Below are 20476 nucleotides of genomic sequence, written 5' to 3' on the forward strand. Positions count from 1 at the left end.
CTAAGTGTGTGTGTCTGTGCGTGTGTCCAAAGTGAAACTATGAATGAACAAATTATTAAAACGAAACTATTTTTAATTTTGCATATTTTAAAAGTCCATAGATTGTAAAAAGTATTAAAACAAACAAACAAACAATATAACACAAACTTCAAGTAAAAAAAAAAACAAAACTAAAATAAATTGTTATCCTTTTTTGTAGTAAAGAAACATAATCATTCAAACATAAACAAAACAGAAAACATAACTCACGAAACATACATCAACATGAACTCTTGAAACCTAAACTAAATTTAATAAAAATTAACATTATTAGCCTTAATTGTCGAATTCCTTATAAAATAAGACTTTTTGCTTTTGGCTGCCCCATAACCCTATAAACCCACCACCCCATTTACCACCTTTTTTTAACACATGTAAGATTTATTTATATATTATTTTTTCTATGCGACTTAGACTTAAGTCTCTAAAATTAAAACTTGGCTTGTGTTTATCTTAAAATTATTTAAAGCTATGTTATATAATTCTATGGGCGTGATTTTTGTTACTATGGCTTTGGTTATGTACCTATGAAGAAAATGTTAATTCTAGTGGAGACACAAACCCTTTCAATTAACAGTACAATCAACGAGTTTGAATGAATTTTTTCTAAAGACGACATTTCAATGAAATTTTTTCTAAAGACAAAGAAAACATTTTGTCTAAAGAGAAAATTAAAAAAAAAATATTTTTAAAGCAACATGTCCATGAATTTTTTTCCAAAGACAAAACTCGTATATCGACCAGCTGTAGACCGTAGGGTTCTCTGTTTCTGTTAAAATAGAAAAACGAAAAACTTTATTTTTAAAGTTTGGCTGAACATGTGTTGCTGTAATAGTATTGACTGGTTTCCTAGTACGCGATTTCGTCGGACACCATACAAATCTCATCAGTAGGATCTGTCAAACAGGACACATGCCTTTTCCCATCTGCGAATCACTTATAAAGGCATGTTTTCTAGACTGAAACTAAGACATGCCTTTTTTTAATTAAATGTTTTCTAAAGACAAAATTTCAATAAAATTTTTTTCTAAAAACCAAACTTCAATGACATTTTTTCTAAAAACCAAATTTCAATAAAAATTTTTCTAAAAGTAAAATTTCAATAAAATGTATTTCTAAAGAGAAAATTTCAATGAAATGAAAATTTCAATGACATTTTTTCTAAAGAGAAAATTTCAATGAAATTTTTTCTAAAGAGAAAATTTCAACGAAATTTTTTCTAAAGAGAAAATTTCAATGAAATTTTTTCTAAAGAGAAAATTTCAATGAAATTTTTTCTAAAGAGAAAATTTCAATGAAATTTTTTCTAAAGAGAAAATTTCAATGAAATTTTTTCTAAAGAGAAAATTTCAATGAAATTTTTTCTAAAGAGAAAATTTCAATGAAATTTTTTCTAAAGAGAAAATTTCAATGAAATTTTTTCTAAAGAGAAAATTTCAATGAAATTTTTTCTAAAGAGAAAATTTCAATGAAATTTTTTCTAAAGAGAAAATTTTAATGAAATTTTTTCTAAAGAGAAAATGTCAATGAAATTTTTTTATCTGTCCCATTGCACGATGGTACTAATGACCAGTTTCAGAGGCAAAAAGTCAATTTTTGAACTTAGCAATCGTCGGATATCCGCCTATAACGCTGAACGCCTGGGTTCGAATTCTGGCGAGAACATCAGAAAAATATTATCAGCAAAATATTATCCCCTCCTAATAATGGCGACATTTGTGAGGTATTGTACCATTTGGTATGGCAGCCGTGTAAAAACTTATTTCTATAGAGGTGTTGCACTGCCGCACGCCGTTTGGACACTATTAAGAAATGATTTGGTAAGATTGTTGTTAGTTAGTTGTTATTCAAAACAGCAAAAAATATTGCTAAAACAGCAGCTTCTGTCTGCTGAAAATGGGAAGGCAGACATTACTGCTGCTTCAGCAAACATAGCAAATTCAGCAAAACATGCTGTATTAGCAAATATTTCTAACTACTATTTTAACTAACAAAATCTGCTGTTTCGAGTACACAAGTCTGATGAAAATAAATTTGTACGCTACTTTTAATGGTTGCCTGTTTCTTATTCTGAATCGAAATAAAAGGGAGAATGAGGCGATAAAATTTGGGAAAAATTCTCCCATATAAATGGAAGGGAGTTTCATAACAAAATGATAACACTTCTTACTATTTAAGAACAATTTATTATGTAGGAAACAAGCGCGTCGATCCTCTGCGCTCCTCTTCCAAACGCTGACACCTAGTTTCGATAAGTCTTTGAGCACTTGATCTTTCCATCGGAGATTAAATCGTCCCGGTTTGCTTATACCAAAGTGCTTGTCTTCAAAAGACTTCTTCGCCGGAGCTTTTTCATTCATTCTAACATGGCCTAGTCAACGCATCCGTTGTATTTTGAAACGTCTCACTATGCAAACATCGCCATTCAGCTCTTACAGTTCATGGTTCATACGACGCCGATATTCTCCATCAATGTAAACTGGTCCATATATTTTACGAAGAGTCTTTCTCTCAAACACTCCAAGCACTGCCTCGTCTGCTTTCGCAAATACCCATGCCTCAGAACCATATACGGGTAGTATTAGTGTCTTATATAGTGTAACCTTCATCTGTCGAGCGGTGGCCTTGTATCTAAACTGCTTGCTTAATCCGAAGTAGCATCTGTTTGCCAGTATTATTATTCGCTTTATTTCAAAACTGGTGTCATTCGTTTCGGTTACGGCGGTGCCGAGGTAGATAAAGTTCCTAACTATCTCAAAGTCCCAACATTCTCCATTTTCTTTATCTGCTAGGTGTACAAGGTGTTGCGGGAGTTGATACCATCCAAATTGTCCTGTCTTCATACCCACTCTCACTGATTCTCTTTCACTTCTTTCAAAGGCAGCAGATTCTACTTCCGGTGACGTACTCATTTGCATCTCGTATAATCTCTCCAGCAGGATATTAAATTAGTGATGTTCAGCCTTTTACGGTAGCGTTGATGGCAAGTCACACGTATTATCATTCTCGTTGGTTCAATCGAGGTTTAGAGAGCAACGAATGCACATGCGCAGGGGTATACACATCGTTTTTCCGTTTTTATTTTTAAAACAATGTTTTTTTTTTTATAATTAAACGCTTGGAAGTTATAAGAATGAATAGTTCAGCGGGCAACCCATCGGTTCTATCTGCCTTGTTGTTCTTGAGTCAGGTTACTGCTACATGGTCCTCATTCTGACTAGGAGGTAAACAATCAATGCCATCATCAGGTATTGGTTCTGCGGTATCCTCTTCGCCGCCATTGTCGGATACTAGCAGCTGGGAAAACCAGATTCCCTACTTTGACAACTTCCCACAGGAGATAACTTCCATTTAAAGTTATTTTTATTTCAAAAAAAATATATATATCCAAAGCCAGTAACAAAAACGCACCTAATAATAATCAGGGCTATTCTAGTACTGAAAGAGGAGCAAATCTACATGTTGTAAGACATAATTTTGCGCTACTCTGAAGGCTTACAAAAAGGTGGTCATAAAATCTTTTGTTTAATTAAAGTTTTATTACCAGAATGGTCCTCATTATGATAAAAATAATTATATTATACATAAAGAAAGGTAAAAAACTGGAATTTTCTTCTATTTTCTTCTATTATTTGTTCTGTCGCTATGTAATTACATTTTATTATTATCATTATAAAGTGTATAATGATTGTTTATAAATATATAATTAATTAAATTATGCAATTATATTACTTTTGCATTATGCAAATAAAAACAACAATTAACATAAATCCCAATTTGTTGAAAATTATTCCTATCCCCGATGATCTAAAGCATCCATCAATCGATTTTTTACGGTCTCATCTTTATATATATTTTGCGTAAAAATCCCTCACTCCTTTATTCTATACATGTATTGAGTATTATTTTTAAATTTTTTTATTATCAAATAAAAACGTAAACAAAAATTTAAACTGAAAAAACAATGCGTTACGCATTGAAATCCCTACAATGAAAACCAAGATTTAAAAAACAAACAAAATTAACTAAACCAACATAATTTTGAATATTCAATGAGAAAGACATGAACAGCAACAACAACAAACAACAAAAACTAAATCAATATTTTTATTTTGGTAGTTTTTAAGAAGAAAATAATACAAAACCAGACAAAAAATAAATAAAATGATATATTAAAAATATATTATGTATTAACCAAGTTATTTAAAATTTAAATAAAAAACTATAAAAACCAAATAACTAAGGTCTAATCAATTACTATTGGTAAGAATGATTTGAAAAGGGGCCTGCTCTTAGCTGGTGAGGCAAGCTGAGCCTACTACCGGGTCTTTGGTTGGGCAACCTGTAGATATGTGGGTCAGCTGCGGTGAATAAGAAGCCGTTCCCAACCACATGCCACAAAGACCGAGAAAGTGCCATCATCATGACAGCCGGTTTTACGCACCGGATTGACCCGATAGAATCCTTCATCCGTAAGGGCTGCCGCCTCGATGTACGTGTTCGTCCTTTTTATACCCTATACCACTACTGTGGTACAGGGTATTATAACTAAGTGAATTTGTTAGTAACACCCAAAGGGAAGAGATATAGACCCATTGATAAGTATACCGATCGACTCAGAATCAATTTCCGATTCCATTTAGCTATGTCCGTCCGTCTGTCTGTCCATTTTAATTTGCGTACAAAGTACAGGTCGCAATTTTAATCCGATCTTCTTAAAATTTGGTACAGGCATGGCTTTCGGACTAGAGACGAAGCCTTTTGAAATTGGAAAAAATCGGTTCAGATTTAGATATAGCTCCCATATATATATGTTCGTCCGATTTTCAGTAATAATGCAATAAAATGGTCATTTGTTAACCGATTCTCTCGAAATTTGACAGGAAGGATTTTTTTATGACTCTCGACATTACTGGCGAATTTCATGGAAATCGCTTCAAATTTAAATATAGCTCTCATATATATATATCGCCCGATTTTCACTCCTAGAGCCACTGCAAGCGCATTTATTGGCCAATCTTCCCAAAACTTCGTACGACGCTTTCCTCAACGACTCTCGCAGTACCTGAGAAGTTTGCTCGAAATCGGTTCAGATTTGGATATTGCTCCCATATATATGTTCATCCGATTTTCAGTAATAATAGAATGAAATGGTCTTTTGTTAACCGATTTTCTCGAAATTAGGCAGGAAGGATTTTCTCTTGACTCTCGACATTACTGGTGAATTTCATGGACATCGGTTCAGATTTAGATATAGCTCTCATTTATATGTATATCGCCCGATTTTAACTTCTAGAGTACAGCGAGCGCATTTATTGACCCATCTTGCCAAAATTTTGCAAAACGCTTTCCTCGATGACTGCCACAGTATCTGAGAAGTTTGCTCGAAATCGGTTCAGATTTAGGTATAGCTCCCATATATATGTTAGTCCGATTTTAAGAAATATTATTATTGCAAAAGAGTGCTCATTTTATAACCAATTCTCTCGAAATTTTTCAGGAAGGATTTTCTTATGACTCTAGATATTAATGATGAATTTCATAGAAATCGGCCCAGATTTAGATATAGCTGTCATATATGTATATCGCTAGATTTTCACCCCAAGAGCCACTGCAAACGTATAGTTTGACCAATCTTGCGAAAAATTTTCACAACGCTTTCCTCGACGACTACCACATTACCTGAGAAGTCTGAAAACATCCACCGAGGTCCATCAAAATTGGTTCAGAATTGGATATAGCTCCCACATTGTACTTATAGGGTAGGTGTAGGGTATTATACAGTCGGTACCGCCCGCCTTTTGCCCTTCCTTACTGGTTTCGTCATGGGTGAGGCATATTCCGCAGTGCCTTCTCCGCACGCTTCTGGTCCGTGCCGAACAGAACCCCGGACACTGGTTCTGTTCGGTTTGCCAGAGGTGTAATCGGTACTTGGAGTGGGTACATTTCCGATCTTGTTCTGGCCTTATATCACTACGGTTAAGTGGTTAAGACCCTGTTTATAAGGTTCGAAGCGGTATTCAGTATAATCCGCTTTGGAGACTTGGAGTGGAAATTCACCAATCTCCCCGACGCGGTTGGTTTCTGGTACTAATTAATCTGTAGTCTGTTTCTATCTCTAGTTATGGTCGTAAATAGGTACGCCAGTTTGTTCTGTTTCCTTTTCGAATTGAAAAAATTTAATACTATTGTCTATTGCACATGTTTTTAAAATCCCAAAAAGTTCGTCAACATATTTAGTTCAGATAAACTTATATCACAGATGTTTATTGATTTCTCCAAGAGCTATTTCGGCTATGACTGGGGAAGCTGGTGAACCCATTGGTAGTCTTTTCTTTTGTTGATAGATTCTGTCCTTGTATTTAAAATATCGATTTTCCTGGATGCAGAACTTGAAAATTTTCATGAAAGGGGTCTTTGACATATGAGTATAATTGGCTAAACCAGTCCACTTATCTTTTATAATACGTAAGGCTAGGGCTACCGGAATACTAGGGAATAAGGAAATTACATCGAAGGACACCATCATATCGTCATTTTCTATTACAGTATTCTCAATCCTATTTCTAAATTGCACAGAATTTTTGAGGTCTCGAGCTTGAGTTTTAATCAATTTTATCGTTACAGAATATTACATCGAAATGTTGTCTTTAGAGAAAAATACGTTGAAATTTTGCCTTTAGAGAAATTCAACTCATGAAATTAATTAACTTAATTACAATTAAACACTCAATTAGAATATGCAGTTAATTGCACTTCTTCGAAAGTGTTAACAGAATTTAAAATAAAAAAACATGATTATCATGGTACTCACATTAGTAAAATCTACATTATGAGTAGAGTTCGGATTTTTATGCAAAATCGAAATTTTGCAATCTATTATTTGGCAATTGCTGTTATATTTTGTAAAAAAAATTTGCTTTTTGAGGTTCAAAATCATTATATATTTCTAAAATTCAATTTTATTGCAAAATACCAACACATTTTCCAAATAATCTATTCCAATATTTCGATTTTGCATAAAAATCCGGACTCTAGTTATAAGATAATAAACAACATTTTGGATAATATTTTATTACTGTCTATTGGGGGACAGGTTTGCATTTTGTTTGAAGTTCTTAAGAAGCTGAACAGCATGCAAATGAAGTTCAAAATAATTGATATGTTGTTATTGCTATTTTGTCGTCTTTGTTTGGTTATTGAACGTAAAAGCAAAGGAAAGACAACATTTTGTCCACAACAAAAACTTGATAAGATTTTAAAAATTAAGAGAAAAAATTATTGTGTCTCAAATATCACATGGTTGGTAAATTAACATTTTTACTCTACACCCTGAAGTTATCGAACTTACCTGATTTGGAGAAGTGATCAGTTTTTCTGTAAATAGAAATGTAAATTAAAAAAAATAATATCAGGGAGAAAGAAAATAAAAATGGAGAAATAAAAACTATTGTGACCGTGAACATTCTTTGAAAGGACTGACGAGTGACTGGGTTATTTGTCTATCTTGGTGTATCAGAAACTGCAGTCTAAATGTTGATTAATCAATATTGATTAATAACCATTGGTTTGATAGGTATATGTGCGGTAAATTTCAGTAGTTTTTGTAACAAAAATAAGTTAAATGATAGACTAAATGGCATGTTTAATAATAATTGTCGTTTAATTAGTATATATATATATACTTTCCGGAAAATATTTCCACTAACAATGAGCACAGTATGGGTTGTCCCTGATTGATATAAATTACATCAACAATGTCTGAGATGCTGGCTTCACACTAAAGGGTTATTTTTAATAAATTAAGTTTTTCGTGGTGGCAGCACTGGTTGATAATTTTGCCAAACGTCATCTTTGGAAATTGTTCAGTATACTCTGCCATTTCATAATGGAGAAACTCGCAAATACAGGCTTTTCACGAACCATTCCTCCTCACACAGTTCTGATATTTTTTTAGCTGCCCCAAGAATTCTACGGGTGGACATCGTTGTTTCATAATATAAATATCTTAATTTGTTCTACCTCTGTAATTGTTAATCTTGATGCTATCTGAACCCATGTTAAGATTCGCTCCTCTACGTTGAACTATACTTCTGTTAATGACTTTGAACTGCGACCCTGTAAAATATACAATATTTATATTCTTGATCATCGTAACAATCCAAGACGATCAAGCTATGTCCGTCCGTCTGTCTGTTGATATCACGCTACAGTCTCTAAAAATAGAGATATTGAGCTGAAACTTTGCACAGATTATTTTTTTGTCCGTAAGCAGGTTGAGCTCGAAGACGGGCTATATCGGACTATATCTTGATATAGCCTCCATATAGATCTATCCGCCGATTTAAGTTCTTAGGTCTTTATTATCCGATTTTGCTGAAATTTGGCACAGTGAGTTGTGTTAGGCCATCAATTTGGCCCCGATCGGTCCAAAATTTGGATATAGCTGTAATATAGACCGATCTCTCGATTTCAGCTTTTGGGCCCAAAAAATTCGCATTTATTGTCCGATGTCACCGAAATGTATGACAGTGAGTTGTGTTAGGCATCTCGACTTCTTTCTGCAATTTGGCTCCGATCGGTCCAGATTTGGATATAGCTGCCATGTAGACCAATCTCTCGATTTAAGGTATTCGGCCCATAGAAGAAAGTGGAGAAAGTTTGGAACCACAACTTTAATATAGTCAGCAACATTATCTACCTCGGTACCGTCGTAACCGAAACGAATGACACCAGTCAGATAAAGCTAAGAATAATACTGGCAAACAGATGCTCCTTTGGATTAAGTAAGCAGTTTACAAACAAGGCTCTACAGACGAAGATTACACTATACAAGACACTAATACTACCCGTGTTGTTATATGGTTCTGAGGCATGGGTACTTGTGAATGCAGATGACACAGTGCTTGGAATATTTGAGATAAAGATTCTTCGTAAAATATATGGATCAGTTTGCGTTAATGGAGAATATAGGTGAAGTATGAACTACGAGGTTTATGAGCTATATGGCGACGATAGCATAGTTACATGTATCAGGATACAACGACTGCGTTGGCTAGGTCATGTTGTCAGAATGAATGAAGAAGCTCCAGAAAAGATTTTTTTTGAAGGCGAACACGCAAACCGGGATGACCAAAAGCCCGATGGAAAGGTCAAGTGGTGGGAGACACCTCGAAACTTGGTGTCAGAGATTTAAGAATGAGCGCTGTAGATCGAGGCGCTTGGAACGCTATTCTACGTTCGGCTAGTGGAACAAATGTTCTGTCATAGCTAATAAAAGTGAATGTGATAAAAAAGGCGGATTTATTGTCCGATTTCGCCGAAATTTGGGACAGATAGTTTTGTTAGACCCTTCGATATCCTTCTTCAATTTGGCTCAGTTCGATCCAGATTTGAATATAAGGTTTTAGGCCCATAAAATGCGCATTTATTGTCCGATTTGGCCGAAATGTGGGACAGTAAGTTGTGTAAAGCTCTTCGACACCCCCTTCAATTTGGCCCAGATCGGTTCAGGTTTGGATATAGCTATCATATAAACCGATGTCTCGATTTAAAGCCTTGGCCCCAATTTTTGCGTGGTGGATTTAAATTCCTTTCTGCACCTATTTCCCTCGTCATGGTATTGGTAAGGTTTGGAAGGTTTTCGTTAGTAGTGGTAATTCAGCCAATATGCTCTTGTTGACGGCCGAGACTAGAAAAGGGGGCAACATCGCAACCATCTTGGCCAGTTGTTTCCAGAATCGAGTTCGGTTGCCTCTGCCCACCTATTATCCAGTTTGTGTTCTGTAGCCTGAGATAATATATTTTTTTTATCCTTGCAGGGATTCAACTACTTTCCTTGTATGTATTTCCCTTTTGGATGGAGACATCCTTTTCGTTTTGCTATCTATTGATGATAGAGTACAATTTTGTGGATTTTTCAAAAGGATTTAAAAGTCCTGAGAGCAAATTTTGGATTTGGATTGTCTGCTTGAATTTTGGCATGAATATCATTTCCTTGGCGGATTCTTCAAGAGAGCTGAATCGGATACCTATTGGGCACTCCCAATCCCACTTGTGCGACAGAATTCTTTAGATAACCAGACAGTGCTTGAAAACTTTTTCTCTAAGATTTTCCAACAGCGTTCCGTACTATTGAGTGACCTCACAGCTGATCGCATTCATGCGAGAAGAAAAAAAACTAGTAAACACACATTCATATCAACAAAGATAATTTTTATTTTGAAAGCGAGCATTAGTGTCGATTTAAATTTTTTCCAGCTAAACTCAATTCAAAATTTCACTTCCGAAATTAAACGTTAATAACGTTTATTATAAATTCACTGGATTAAACTAAAAAGTTATTATTCATCATAAAATTTTAACAATTTTTTTCATGATTTGATTTAAGAAGATTTGTTAATTTTGCTAGATATGTATATTTATAGACGACTTATGATAGGACATATGCTCATATATAGAAGTTAATATTGGGTTGCCCAAAAAGTAATTGCGGATTTCTTAAAAGAAAGTAAATGCATTTTTAATAAAACTTAGAATGAACTTTAATCAAATATACTTTTTTTACACTTTTTTTCTAAAGCAAGCTAAAAGTAACAGCTGATAACTGACAGAAGAAAGAATGCAATTACAGAGTCACAAGCTGTGAAAAAATTTGTCGACGCCGACTATATGAAAAATCTGCAATTACTTTTTGAGCAAACCAAGTTTTGCGGTATTGTAAGTTGAAGATTAGGCTTTTATAGTTTTTTTATACCCCTCCACCATAGGATGGGGGGTATAACAATTTCGTCATTCCGTTTGTAACACCTCGAAATATGAGTCTAAGACCCCATAAAGTATTGTATATATATTCTTGGTCATCAATAAGTCCATCTATCCATGTCCGTCCGTCTGCCCGTCTATTTGTCTATCGACAGCACCCTAACTTTCAAAGGAGTAAAGCTAGACGCTTGAAATTTTGCACAAATATATTTTATTTGTGTAGGTTGATAATTGTGCCAAACGTCATCTGTAAAAGTGAAAATTTTTCAGTATACTCTGCCATTTCATAATGGAGAAACTCACCGATAAAGGCTCTGTGTCACCACTTTCCTCGTACCCTTGATTAGTTTAAATCCGGGAATTCTTAGTTCACGAACCATTCCTGCACACACCAATAGTTTCTGGTTAATAACCTCATTAAGTCCTTCTGCCATCAAAGGGACCTTTAAGGTGGCCGAAGCGGCGATGCAGAAACCGGACCATAGTCAGGATTTAGGCTATTCCACTGTTGCGTGAGCCACGTCTTCTGATTAGTTTCCTTGAGCATCCAGCGCCAGTTGAAAAAGCATTGAAGCAACTCTTCCTCGGGACACTGGACACTTGCGATGTGGAAGATTCTTCCTTAGCTGCCTCACTATCTGCTGCTGTCGAAGTACTTGTTGTGTTCCGTCCTACCCAGCTAGCGCGCACCTTAAGCCCGGGTCCCGTTTCGACGCCTTCCGTTAGTTTTTTTAACAGTAATGCAAATATATGTGGGTCATATTAACATCAATTGGTAAAATGTGTGAATCATTTCCAAAAATGTGATATTTTAAAGTAATTATGCTGTTATAATTGAGTATATTATAGACATAGACTCTCCATCCGCATCTGTGGTCAATTTCATCAACTACGCATTGAACTATGCCGAAAAGACCAAAAGGTGTGAATATTTTTGTTTATTTATATAAATAATAACTTTATAAATTTATTAACAAAATATATATCAAATGTTACAATTTCCTAGACGAATCCATAATGCCATTCAAGGTCGTAAACGTATTAAACGCAAGGTATATAAAAATAAAGACATCATTGCAAATGGTTTTAGTACGCGTTTGCACACAATTGAATAAAGATCATATTTGTTAGCCGGCTTAACGGTTTTCGTAATAGGCGGCGGTTTGTTATACTGGTTCCACAAATTCAAATCAACAATTGAACGCATTAAAAACATGTGATAAAATAATAAAAAATTAAAAAACAAAATTAACTAATTAACGTCTCAAAATCTGTGAAAATCAATAAACGGTGGCTATTGAGAATAATTGGAATACACTAAACTCCCTAGAGAAAATAAAAATTTCAGTATTATAAAATATTTGCAAAATGGGTAGTAAGCCCAAAGCGGTATTAAAAGGTGAATACGAAAAAAGAAACATGTGACCAAAAATTTTCAATAAAAGAAAATATAGAAGAAAATGAAACTGAAGCTGAGAATGTGATTTTATTTTAGTGATTTCTTTGCAATAGAATAAGAAAAACAAATGTCAATATAAAATGTTTAAAAATTAAATTTTAGTTGGATTTATTAAAAATTTCAATTTTGGAGAAAAAACAACAAAAACAAAAAATCAAAAAAAAATTAAAAAAACACATTTTCGATTATTTTTAATGTGATTTAAGTGTTTCGATTGTGTGTGACAATGTTATGTATAACTAGTATTGATATGTTAATGAAAAAATATTTTCTTTTAAGTTCTTTTCTAAAAACTCTCAAAAATTAAATTTTTTACTTTAACAGAAAATTCATAATCCCAGCCTCATCCATCATTTTGAAATATTTTTGAATACTAATCTAACGGTGATTAGTTTAACAGGTTAAGTGAAAGTGATTTAATTTTTGTGCTACTATTGCAAATTTGTATGGAACAATAAATTGTAAAAATTCTTCTTCTAAAATTTATATTTATTTTTTGAAAATTTCGATTGAAAGTGATTTGTGTTTTATTCGCAGCGAAATTTGACAATAAATATCAATATGATTTGAAAACACCTGCCGATTTTGAAACGGCCATCACAGCCACCGGTTTTGGATGGTTTAATATTTTATTGCTGCTGGTGGGATGTCCAGCGGCTATAGCTTCAGTGTTTGAGACAGCAGTTGTTTCCTATGTGTTACCAAGTGCCGAATGTGATTTGGGTTTGGATCTCTTGGATAAAGGAATACTCAATGCGATGACATATTCTGGTATGTAGAGATTATAAAAAATAAAATTTTAAATGGTATTGGAGTTGTGTAAAAGAAAATGCATCTACGTAATAAACGATGAATAGAACATGTATGAAGAGTAATTTAACATGTTTGAAAAGTGATCCATAATGTACGAAGACCGATAGAACAGTATGTATGCTGAGAAAAATGTATTGAGAATGGTCAAGCATATGCAAATTTGCCCGTGAACAGGGACATACTTCTTTCATATCAATGAGTACATTCCGATTCAAGTTGAAGTTAAGGGATCTCCTTTTTAAAGCTGAGCCCGAGTGGCGTGATGCTGTACCTCACAAATGTCGCCAGCATTAGGAGGCAATAACCATTGTTGGAAAAAAATTTTCTGATGTTTTCGCCTGGATTCGAACATAAGCAAAACTCTCCTCTACGGTGGCCGCCATGATCAAACATATGCTGGTCAAAAATCCGACTTATTGCTAAAACCTGTTTTCGAAAAATTTTCTCGTTGAGCTGCAATGAGGTAAGGGACCTCCTTTTATTGCCGAGCCCGAACGACAACTGTTCAAAAAACAGTGCAAGTTTTTGAAATTTTCAAAAAAACGGATATTGGTGTACAAAAGCAAAGTGGATGTTGAGAGAGACAAAATGGAGGTGCGTAGGGGTTCAATAGTCAAAAACGGAGATCGGTTTATATGGGGCTATAACCAAATCTGAAATCTGCTATCCTCACCGTCATACGTCCATAAGAAGTATCTGTGCAAAATTTCAAGAGGATATCTCTATTCGTGTATAGTGTGCTGAGGATATGGAAAGAACATTTTACCCAGTCAAAGATGACGGCGAACAGGATACCGCAGAACCATATAGTATAGAATATTTACCGCCTACTCAGAATGAGGTACAAGTAGCTGAGACGCGACTGAACAACAACAAGGCAGCAGGAGCCGACGGAACATACACTAATAAGAAGTATTTGTGAAAAATTTCAAGCCCCAAGCTTTACTCCTTCGAAAGTTAGACGGACGTGGCTAGATCGATTTAAAATGTCATGACGATCAAGAATATACAATATATATACTTAATGGGGTCTCAGATTAACATTTCGAGGTGTTACATACGGAATGAATACATAAGAATACCCCCCATTTTATTGTGGGGTCATAGATCAATTTTTCGAGTTGTTACATACGGAATGACTAGATTAGAATACCCCTATTTTATGGTGGAGGGTATAAAAAAGGAGGTACCACATCAGTGAACCAAAACTGTAATTGAACTGTACTCACTGATATGACAGAAGTATCTTTTGTTCTTAATGGAATAATAATTTACGATAAATCTTACGAAGTTTTGCCCAAGAAACCATGGGTCTAAATCAAAATAGAGCTTCGGGTTTTTAACGACAACATCGTTAAATCATGCCAACGTTGGCTACATTGAATGGAAGGAGAAGCTCTTGTCGCAAAATTATTTGAATTGATAACTTTGACAAGACTATGATTGAAGAATCAAGTGGACGAAGACATCTCCCAACTTGGTGTTAGAAAAGGGGAAAGCAGCAAGGCAGAAGTGCTATTCGGCCATGAAACCATAAATTCTGCCTGTTGTTATTTAATTAACTACTTTGGTTCTAAAAGCTTTGCGATTTCAAAAAAAAATAAATAATTGACAAATAATTTTAAAGTCAGGTTTTTATTGATCTTTTATTGGAAATTTATTTTGGGTCTATATGGAAATAACGTCTAAATTTCAAGTTCATTGACATTGCAAACTTTTGAATTCAAGGTAATTTGTTGTATAATTGAATAAAAATTAATTTAGCAATTGCTTTATATCATTTTTTGAATATTAAGTAGTACAAGAGAACTTAAAACATTTTCATTTATTTTATTGTACCACTTTTAATTTGAATGTCTTTTTATACCCTCCACCAAATAATGGAGATGTACTTACTTCGTCATTTCATTTGGAACAAATGTAACGAAATATTGGTCTAACTTGCCATCTTGTTTTGGTCGTTTTAAAAACCATGAGAAAGAAAAGTTTCAAAATGCTGTTTGCCACAAATGTGGAAAGGTTGGTCATATAGCACCAGTGTGCAAAGCCGCTAGTTTAAATCAGTAAAACAATTCTGAAGATATTGCTCAGGAAGAGGAGCATTGTCATCAAATTGGTCAACATTTGAAACGTAGAGACAAGCAGCTTTTTATTTAAGTCCAAATTGACGGGAAAACATAGAATTTTAATTTGATACTGGCTCATCCTGTTCCATGATAGATTCAAAATCATACCATTTTTTTCAAAACAAAGTTCTGAGCAAAACTAATTCGGTATTAAAGGCATATCGGAACCAGGATATTCCGGTTCTAGGAAAACTAAATATAAACATTGGATTGGGGATTCAATAAAAGACGTTAGAACTATTGGTCGCAAATACTTATAAAGGATTTTTGGATTGGATTGGTATGATGCCTTTAAAGATATGTTCCATGAAGTCGTTAAAGATTTTACTAAAGAGTATCCTAAATTTTTTTCTGATTCACGGGGCCATTGTAATACATTTCAAGCTTATTTATATTTAAAAGAAAGTACAGCACTGGAAATGTTCAAATCGATGCCTATACCATATGCTCTTCAAAGCGCTTTATAATATGAAGCTGATCGTCTGTAAAAATTAGAAATTTGGAAACAAGTGCTTTATAGCAAAGGGCATCCCCAATAGTCATAGTTCCAAAGGTAGTCGGAAATTTTCAAAAATTAATTTATCGGATGCGTATTTTACAAATATCTTTGCATGAGGATTAAAAAAATTTTTGGTGATTAACACACCCCTTGGTTTATATCAATACCAAAGACTTCCTTTCGGAATTTCCAGTGCAGCTGCAATTTTTCAAAGATTTTTACAGCTTATTTCGGATGTTCCTCGTACTGAAAATTACTTAGATGACATTGTGGTTACTGGTAAAACAGATGAAGAACATAAGCAAAATTTGGGAAAATTATTGAGCAAGTTGGAGCAAGCTGGGTTAAGATGTAACAAATTGAAATGTTCTTTTATGTTGAATATCTGGGAAATGTTGTAAGCCGAAATGCTTTAGAACCATCCCATGCGGGTTAGGAAACTATACAGCTGTTGACGAGTCCAACGAATATACATGAATTACAAGCATTTTTGGGTAAAGCTACGTACTACATGAAGCATATAAATAATTGTTCAACGTTGTTTGAGCCACTCAATGAGTTGCGTAGAAAGGGTGTGCCATTTGTTGGGAGGGAAATCAGGAAGAAGCTTTTCAAAATCTTGAACAGCAGCTAGTTTCCACGACCAAGTTATGTAATTTTCATGCTTTTAATACATTAAGAATTATAGCCAAATTGGAAAGGAATCTTTGCGTATCGTGTTGGGAATAACAACGTTCCAGGATTTTTTGTTTGGCAGAAAGTTTACATTGCTCACAGATCACAAACCACTGGTCTTCATTTTCAATCCTCAGAAATCAATCCCTATTCATACAGCAAAACGTCTTCAGCGTTGGGCGTTATTGCTATCAAATAATTGGTATGACATTAAATTTATATCCACAAACGAGCACAAAAACGCAGATGCTCTCTCTCGTTTACCTGTCTTGAAGGATAGTAAGTTCGATGATGAGCATGACATACATTATATTAATTTTACAGAAGAATTAAAGGAATTTCCAATTGATTCGTCAAAAATGCTTTAATGCACATCAAAGGATAAAATATTATGCAAGGTATTGGCTTACATAGAAAATGGTTTGCCTGACAAGATGAGTCCCAAATATAAACCCTTTTTTAATCGTTTTACAAACCAATTGTAATATAATAATAGCGTGGCGATTCCATGTTGTTATAGAAAATTAATTTTGAACTTGCTCCATGAAGGACGCTGGGGATTAATGAAAACAAAGCAAAGCAAAGGCAATACTGTTGGTGGCCAGGAATCGACAAAGATATTGAGGCAAAAGTCGCTCAGTGTTCGAAATGCGCTTCACAATTATAAATGCCCAAAAAAATTTTAAAGCATGGCAAACACCATCAAAACCTTGGCAGCGTATTCACATTGATTTCGCCGGACCATGCCATGGAGCTTCCCGGTTCCGTCAATACAATTCCAAGTATTCCATTTACGGAGAATGTGCGATGTTCAAATCGAATCAGACGGAGACCTAACCGATTCTCGTAAACATGCCGTAAGTGTAGTAAAACGTGTGAGCTGTTTTGTTTTGGCTTATGAATACACATACAAATGATTACCGAACGTCTGTCGACCGTAACCGGAAATTATTGTAGAATTCAGTAAAAACAAAATTTTACATTCCGTTTTCGTGTCAGCTGACAAAATTTGAAATTTGAACAAATTTCAAAACCAAAAATGTATATTTAGAAAGTTGCTATTCTCCTATTCTAAGATTTCTCTGTGGAATTTATTGTTAATAGTTTAGGTTGAATGAGTAGTCCACCATTGAAATGTGAGTTCACTCAGTTGCCAGTCTGACCTGTGGTGAAAAGAAAATGAAAAAGTGAAAAATATGTGATAAAAAGAAAATACAAGAAGAGAGAAGGGGGGAAACCCATACTACACCGTCGTATGCACTAATCCATGTTAGCATTATGTCGTGAAACTCGAGTATATTCAAGGATTCCACACATTCCGCCAAGAACTACGACCTCACTGTCCTAGAACCCACGGCCTTAAGGGTCGTCATATATGTATACTGATTTCGGTTATCGTTATAGCATAGTCCTGTGCCCGCTGCCAATTCCTCTCCCCGGAAAAACGAATCCCACCCTTCGAGACCTTTTTGAAAAATTTGGCTGAAATTTGGTACGCAGAGATAAAATCGATTTGGTTTCTTAAGACTTATCATGATATGAGTTAATATGCATTTTTTTAAGCAGAATTCGACCCAGCCGAACTTAACATCCTTTTACATGTTTTTTTTTTTTATTTATTTTCTATTGAATTAATTCGATTTTTCATTTTTTCTATTCAGGTATGATTACTTCAGCTATTGCTTGGGGTTATGTAGCCGATACAAGGGGAAGAAAAGCTATATTGGTTTGGGGACTTTTAGCTGATGTTATATGTGTACTATGCTGTGCCCTAAGCCAGAGTATTATTCAATTAATGATTGCCAAGTTTATTGGAGGTTTGGTGTAAGTAAAGAAATCACAATACTTAATCAACTTTTAAATATTCATTCGCTGAAACCCCTTTTCCAGCATGGGTGGTCCTTTTGCTGTTCTGATGACCTATCTCATGGAGTTCCATAATAATAAATACCGGGCTCGTGTGATGATGTGTATTGGTATAATGTTTTCCATGGCCTCACTGTCAATGCCAATATTGGCCTATTTGGTGCTGCCACAAAATTGGGATTTTCAAATGTGGGATTTGAAATGTAATACCAAAAGCTATTCATGTTTCCACTTTTTTGAATATATACCAATTAATTTCCTTTTGCTTTCTATTTTCAATGCAGATCACTCTTGGCAAATCTATTTGGCCATAAGTGCCACGCCAAGTCTTTTAAGTGGTGTAGCTTTAAGTTTCTTTCCCGAGAGCCCAAGATTTTTAATGTCTCAAGGACGTACAATAGAAGCTTTGAAAGCCTTTCGCACTATGTATGCCTTGAATACGGGCAAGCCAAAGGATACTTATCCGGTATTTAAAAAAAAAATCAACAATTTAATAAATTATTGAATTTTAAACTACTTCCCTTTTCCAATAGATAACAAAACTAATTGATGAACTCTCGGCTTCTAATGATCAAAATTTTGAGGAGATAAGTATTTCTACAATTGAACCAGTAACCAAAGATCCAGTTAAGGATGTAGAAGAACAACTCAAAACAAAGGATCCCAGTCCTTTCTTGGCTTTGTTTCAAAAACCTTATTTAAAATTGTCCATCAATGTTTATATGCTTAATTTTTGCATATTATTGGGGTAAGAATAGATAAATTTTTGATAAAACAAATTTTAAAAGACTAAAATAATGTTAAAAAAGCCAAAAATAAAATTAACAAAATTTTCACACATAAATTTTCACTATAGAACAAAAATTCTAATGAAATTTTCCTTCAAAGAAACTTTTTCTAAAGATCAAATTTCAAGAAAATTTCTCTAAGACCAAATTTCAATAAAAATTTCTCTAAAGTCAAAATTCCAATGAAACGTTCCCTAAGGACAATAAAATTTTTCCTAAAGACAAAATTTCTATGAAATTTTCCCTAAAGACAAAATTCCCATGAAATCTTTTCTTTAAACAATATTTTCAGCAAATTTTGTCTCAAGACAAAACTTCAAAGAAATTTTTCTATGAAGACAATATTTTAAAGAAACTTTATATGAATGATTTTTTTAAAATATATAAGAAAATTTTTCAAAACAAACATGCATTTCAGAAAAATTCATGAAATCTTTATTTGAATCGATAGTACGGTCCATATAATTTAATGTTTGAGGATTATTTTATGCTCGTCCATCCGCTTAGTCCAATCTTGGCATACTCTTTCCAACATTTCGGCTAATATCTCACGAATAAATGCTTCAATGTTGTCTTCCAATGCGTCAATTGAAGCGGACTTGTCCGTATAGACATGAGCTTTAACATAACCCCACAAAAATTAGTCTAAAAGCATTAAACCGCAGGATTTAGGTGGCCAATTGACCGATTCCGAATGTGAAATAAAATGTTCACCAAACTCGACTCTCAATAAGTGCATAATTACGCGTGCTGCGTGGCATGCGCCTTGTTGAAACCACATGTCATGCAAGTCAAGGTCTTGAATTTGAGCAAAAAAAAAGATGGATATCATCTCACGGTTACGCTCTCCATTCACAGTTACGTTACGATTCGCATCATCTTTGAAGAAGTGCGGTCCAATGATGCCACCAGCGCATCAACCGCACCAAATTGTGACTTTTTCTGGATGCATTGCATTTAGTTCTTGCAATGCTTCTAGCTGATCTTCACTCCAAAATCGACAATTCTGCTTATTTACGTACCCATTGAGCCACAAATGAGCTTCGTCCATAAAATGGAAGAATCGCGCAGTGAAATTTCTTAACAAAGCACGCATTTTGATAATAGAATTCAATAATTTGCAAACGTTATTCGTTTGTAAGACGATTCATGGTTAAATTATAGACCAAACTGAAGATGTTCAACAGTGAAACAAAACACGAAAAGATAATAGTTTAAAGATCACCCTTTATAAGACAATTTTTATAATAATGTTTTTATATTTTACTTTGTTTTAAGGCAAAATACTATGCGGCTATGGTTGCCTCAGCTGTTTGCATCGCTAAGGGAATTTCAAGAACTCTCTGCGGAATCAATGCACAGCATGTGTTCTATATTAGAATACAATGTTAATAAGACAGGTCTGGTCAAAGAAACGTCTGAAACGTGTTCAGTGGTAAGTACATAT

At 34.3% G+C, this 20476-nt stretch overlaps 2 protein-coding genes across 2 annotated transcripts in view; one reads left to right on the forward strand and one right to left on the reverse strand.

Moving 5' to 3' along the window:
- LOC131997388 (general odorant-binding protein 28a-like) overlaps positions 1-7411 on the reverse strand; it is a 91721-nt gene extending 84310 nt beyond the window's left edge. The window contains exon 1 of the mRNA XM_059368353.1: positions 7391-7411. The gene's annotated coding sequence lies outside the window, so the exon portion shown is untranslated. The remainder of the gene's footprint in view (positions 1-7390) is intronic.
- A 4710-nt stretch (positions 7412-12121) lies between these two features.
- The window catches only part of LOC106086457 (uncharacterized), a 35109-nt gene continuing 26754 nt past the window's right edge, over positions 12122-20476 (forward strand). The window contains exons 1-7 of the mRNA XM_013251139.2: positions 12122-12202; positions 12800-13033; positions 18037-18199; positions 18266-18444; positions 18526-18707; positions 18775-18989; positions 20308-20464. Coding sequence (XP_013106593.2) covers positions 12172-12202; positions 12800-13033; positions 18037-18199; positions 18266-18444; positions 18526-18707; positions 18775-18989; positions 20308-20464 — 1161 coding nt within the window. The 5' untranslated portion in view covers positions 12122-12171. The remainder of the gene's footprint in view (positions 12203-12799; positions 13034-18036; positions 18200-18265; positions 18445-18525; positions 18708-18774; positions 18990-20307; positions 20465-20476) is intronic.

This window comes from Stomoxys calcitrans, chromosome 4, assembly GCF_963082655.1.
Source record: "Stomoxys calcitrans chromosome 4, idStoCalc2.1, whole genome shotgun sequence".
NCBI classification, from domain to species: Eukaryota; Metazoa; Arthropoda; class Insecta; order Diptera; family Muscidae; genus Stomoxys; species Stomoxys calcitrans.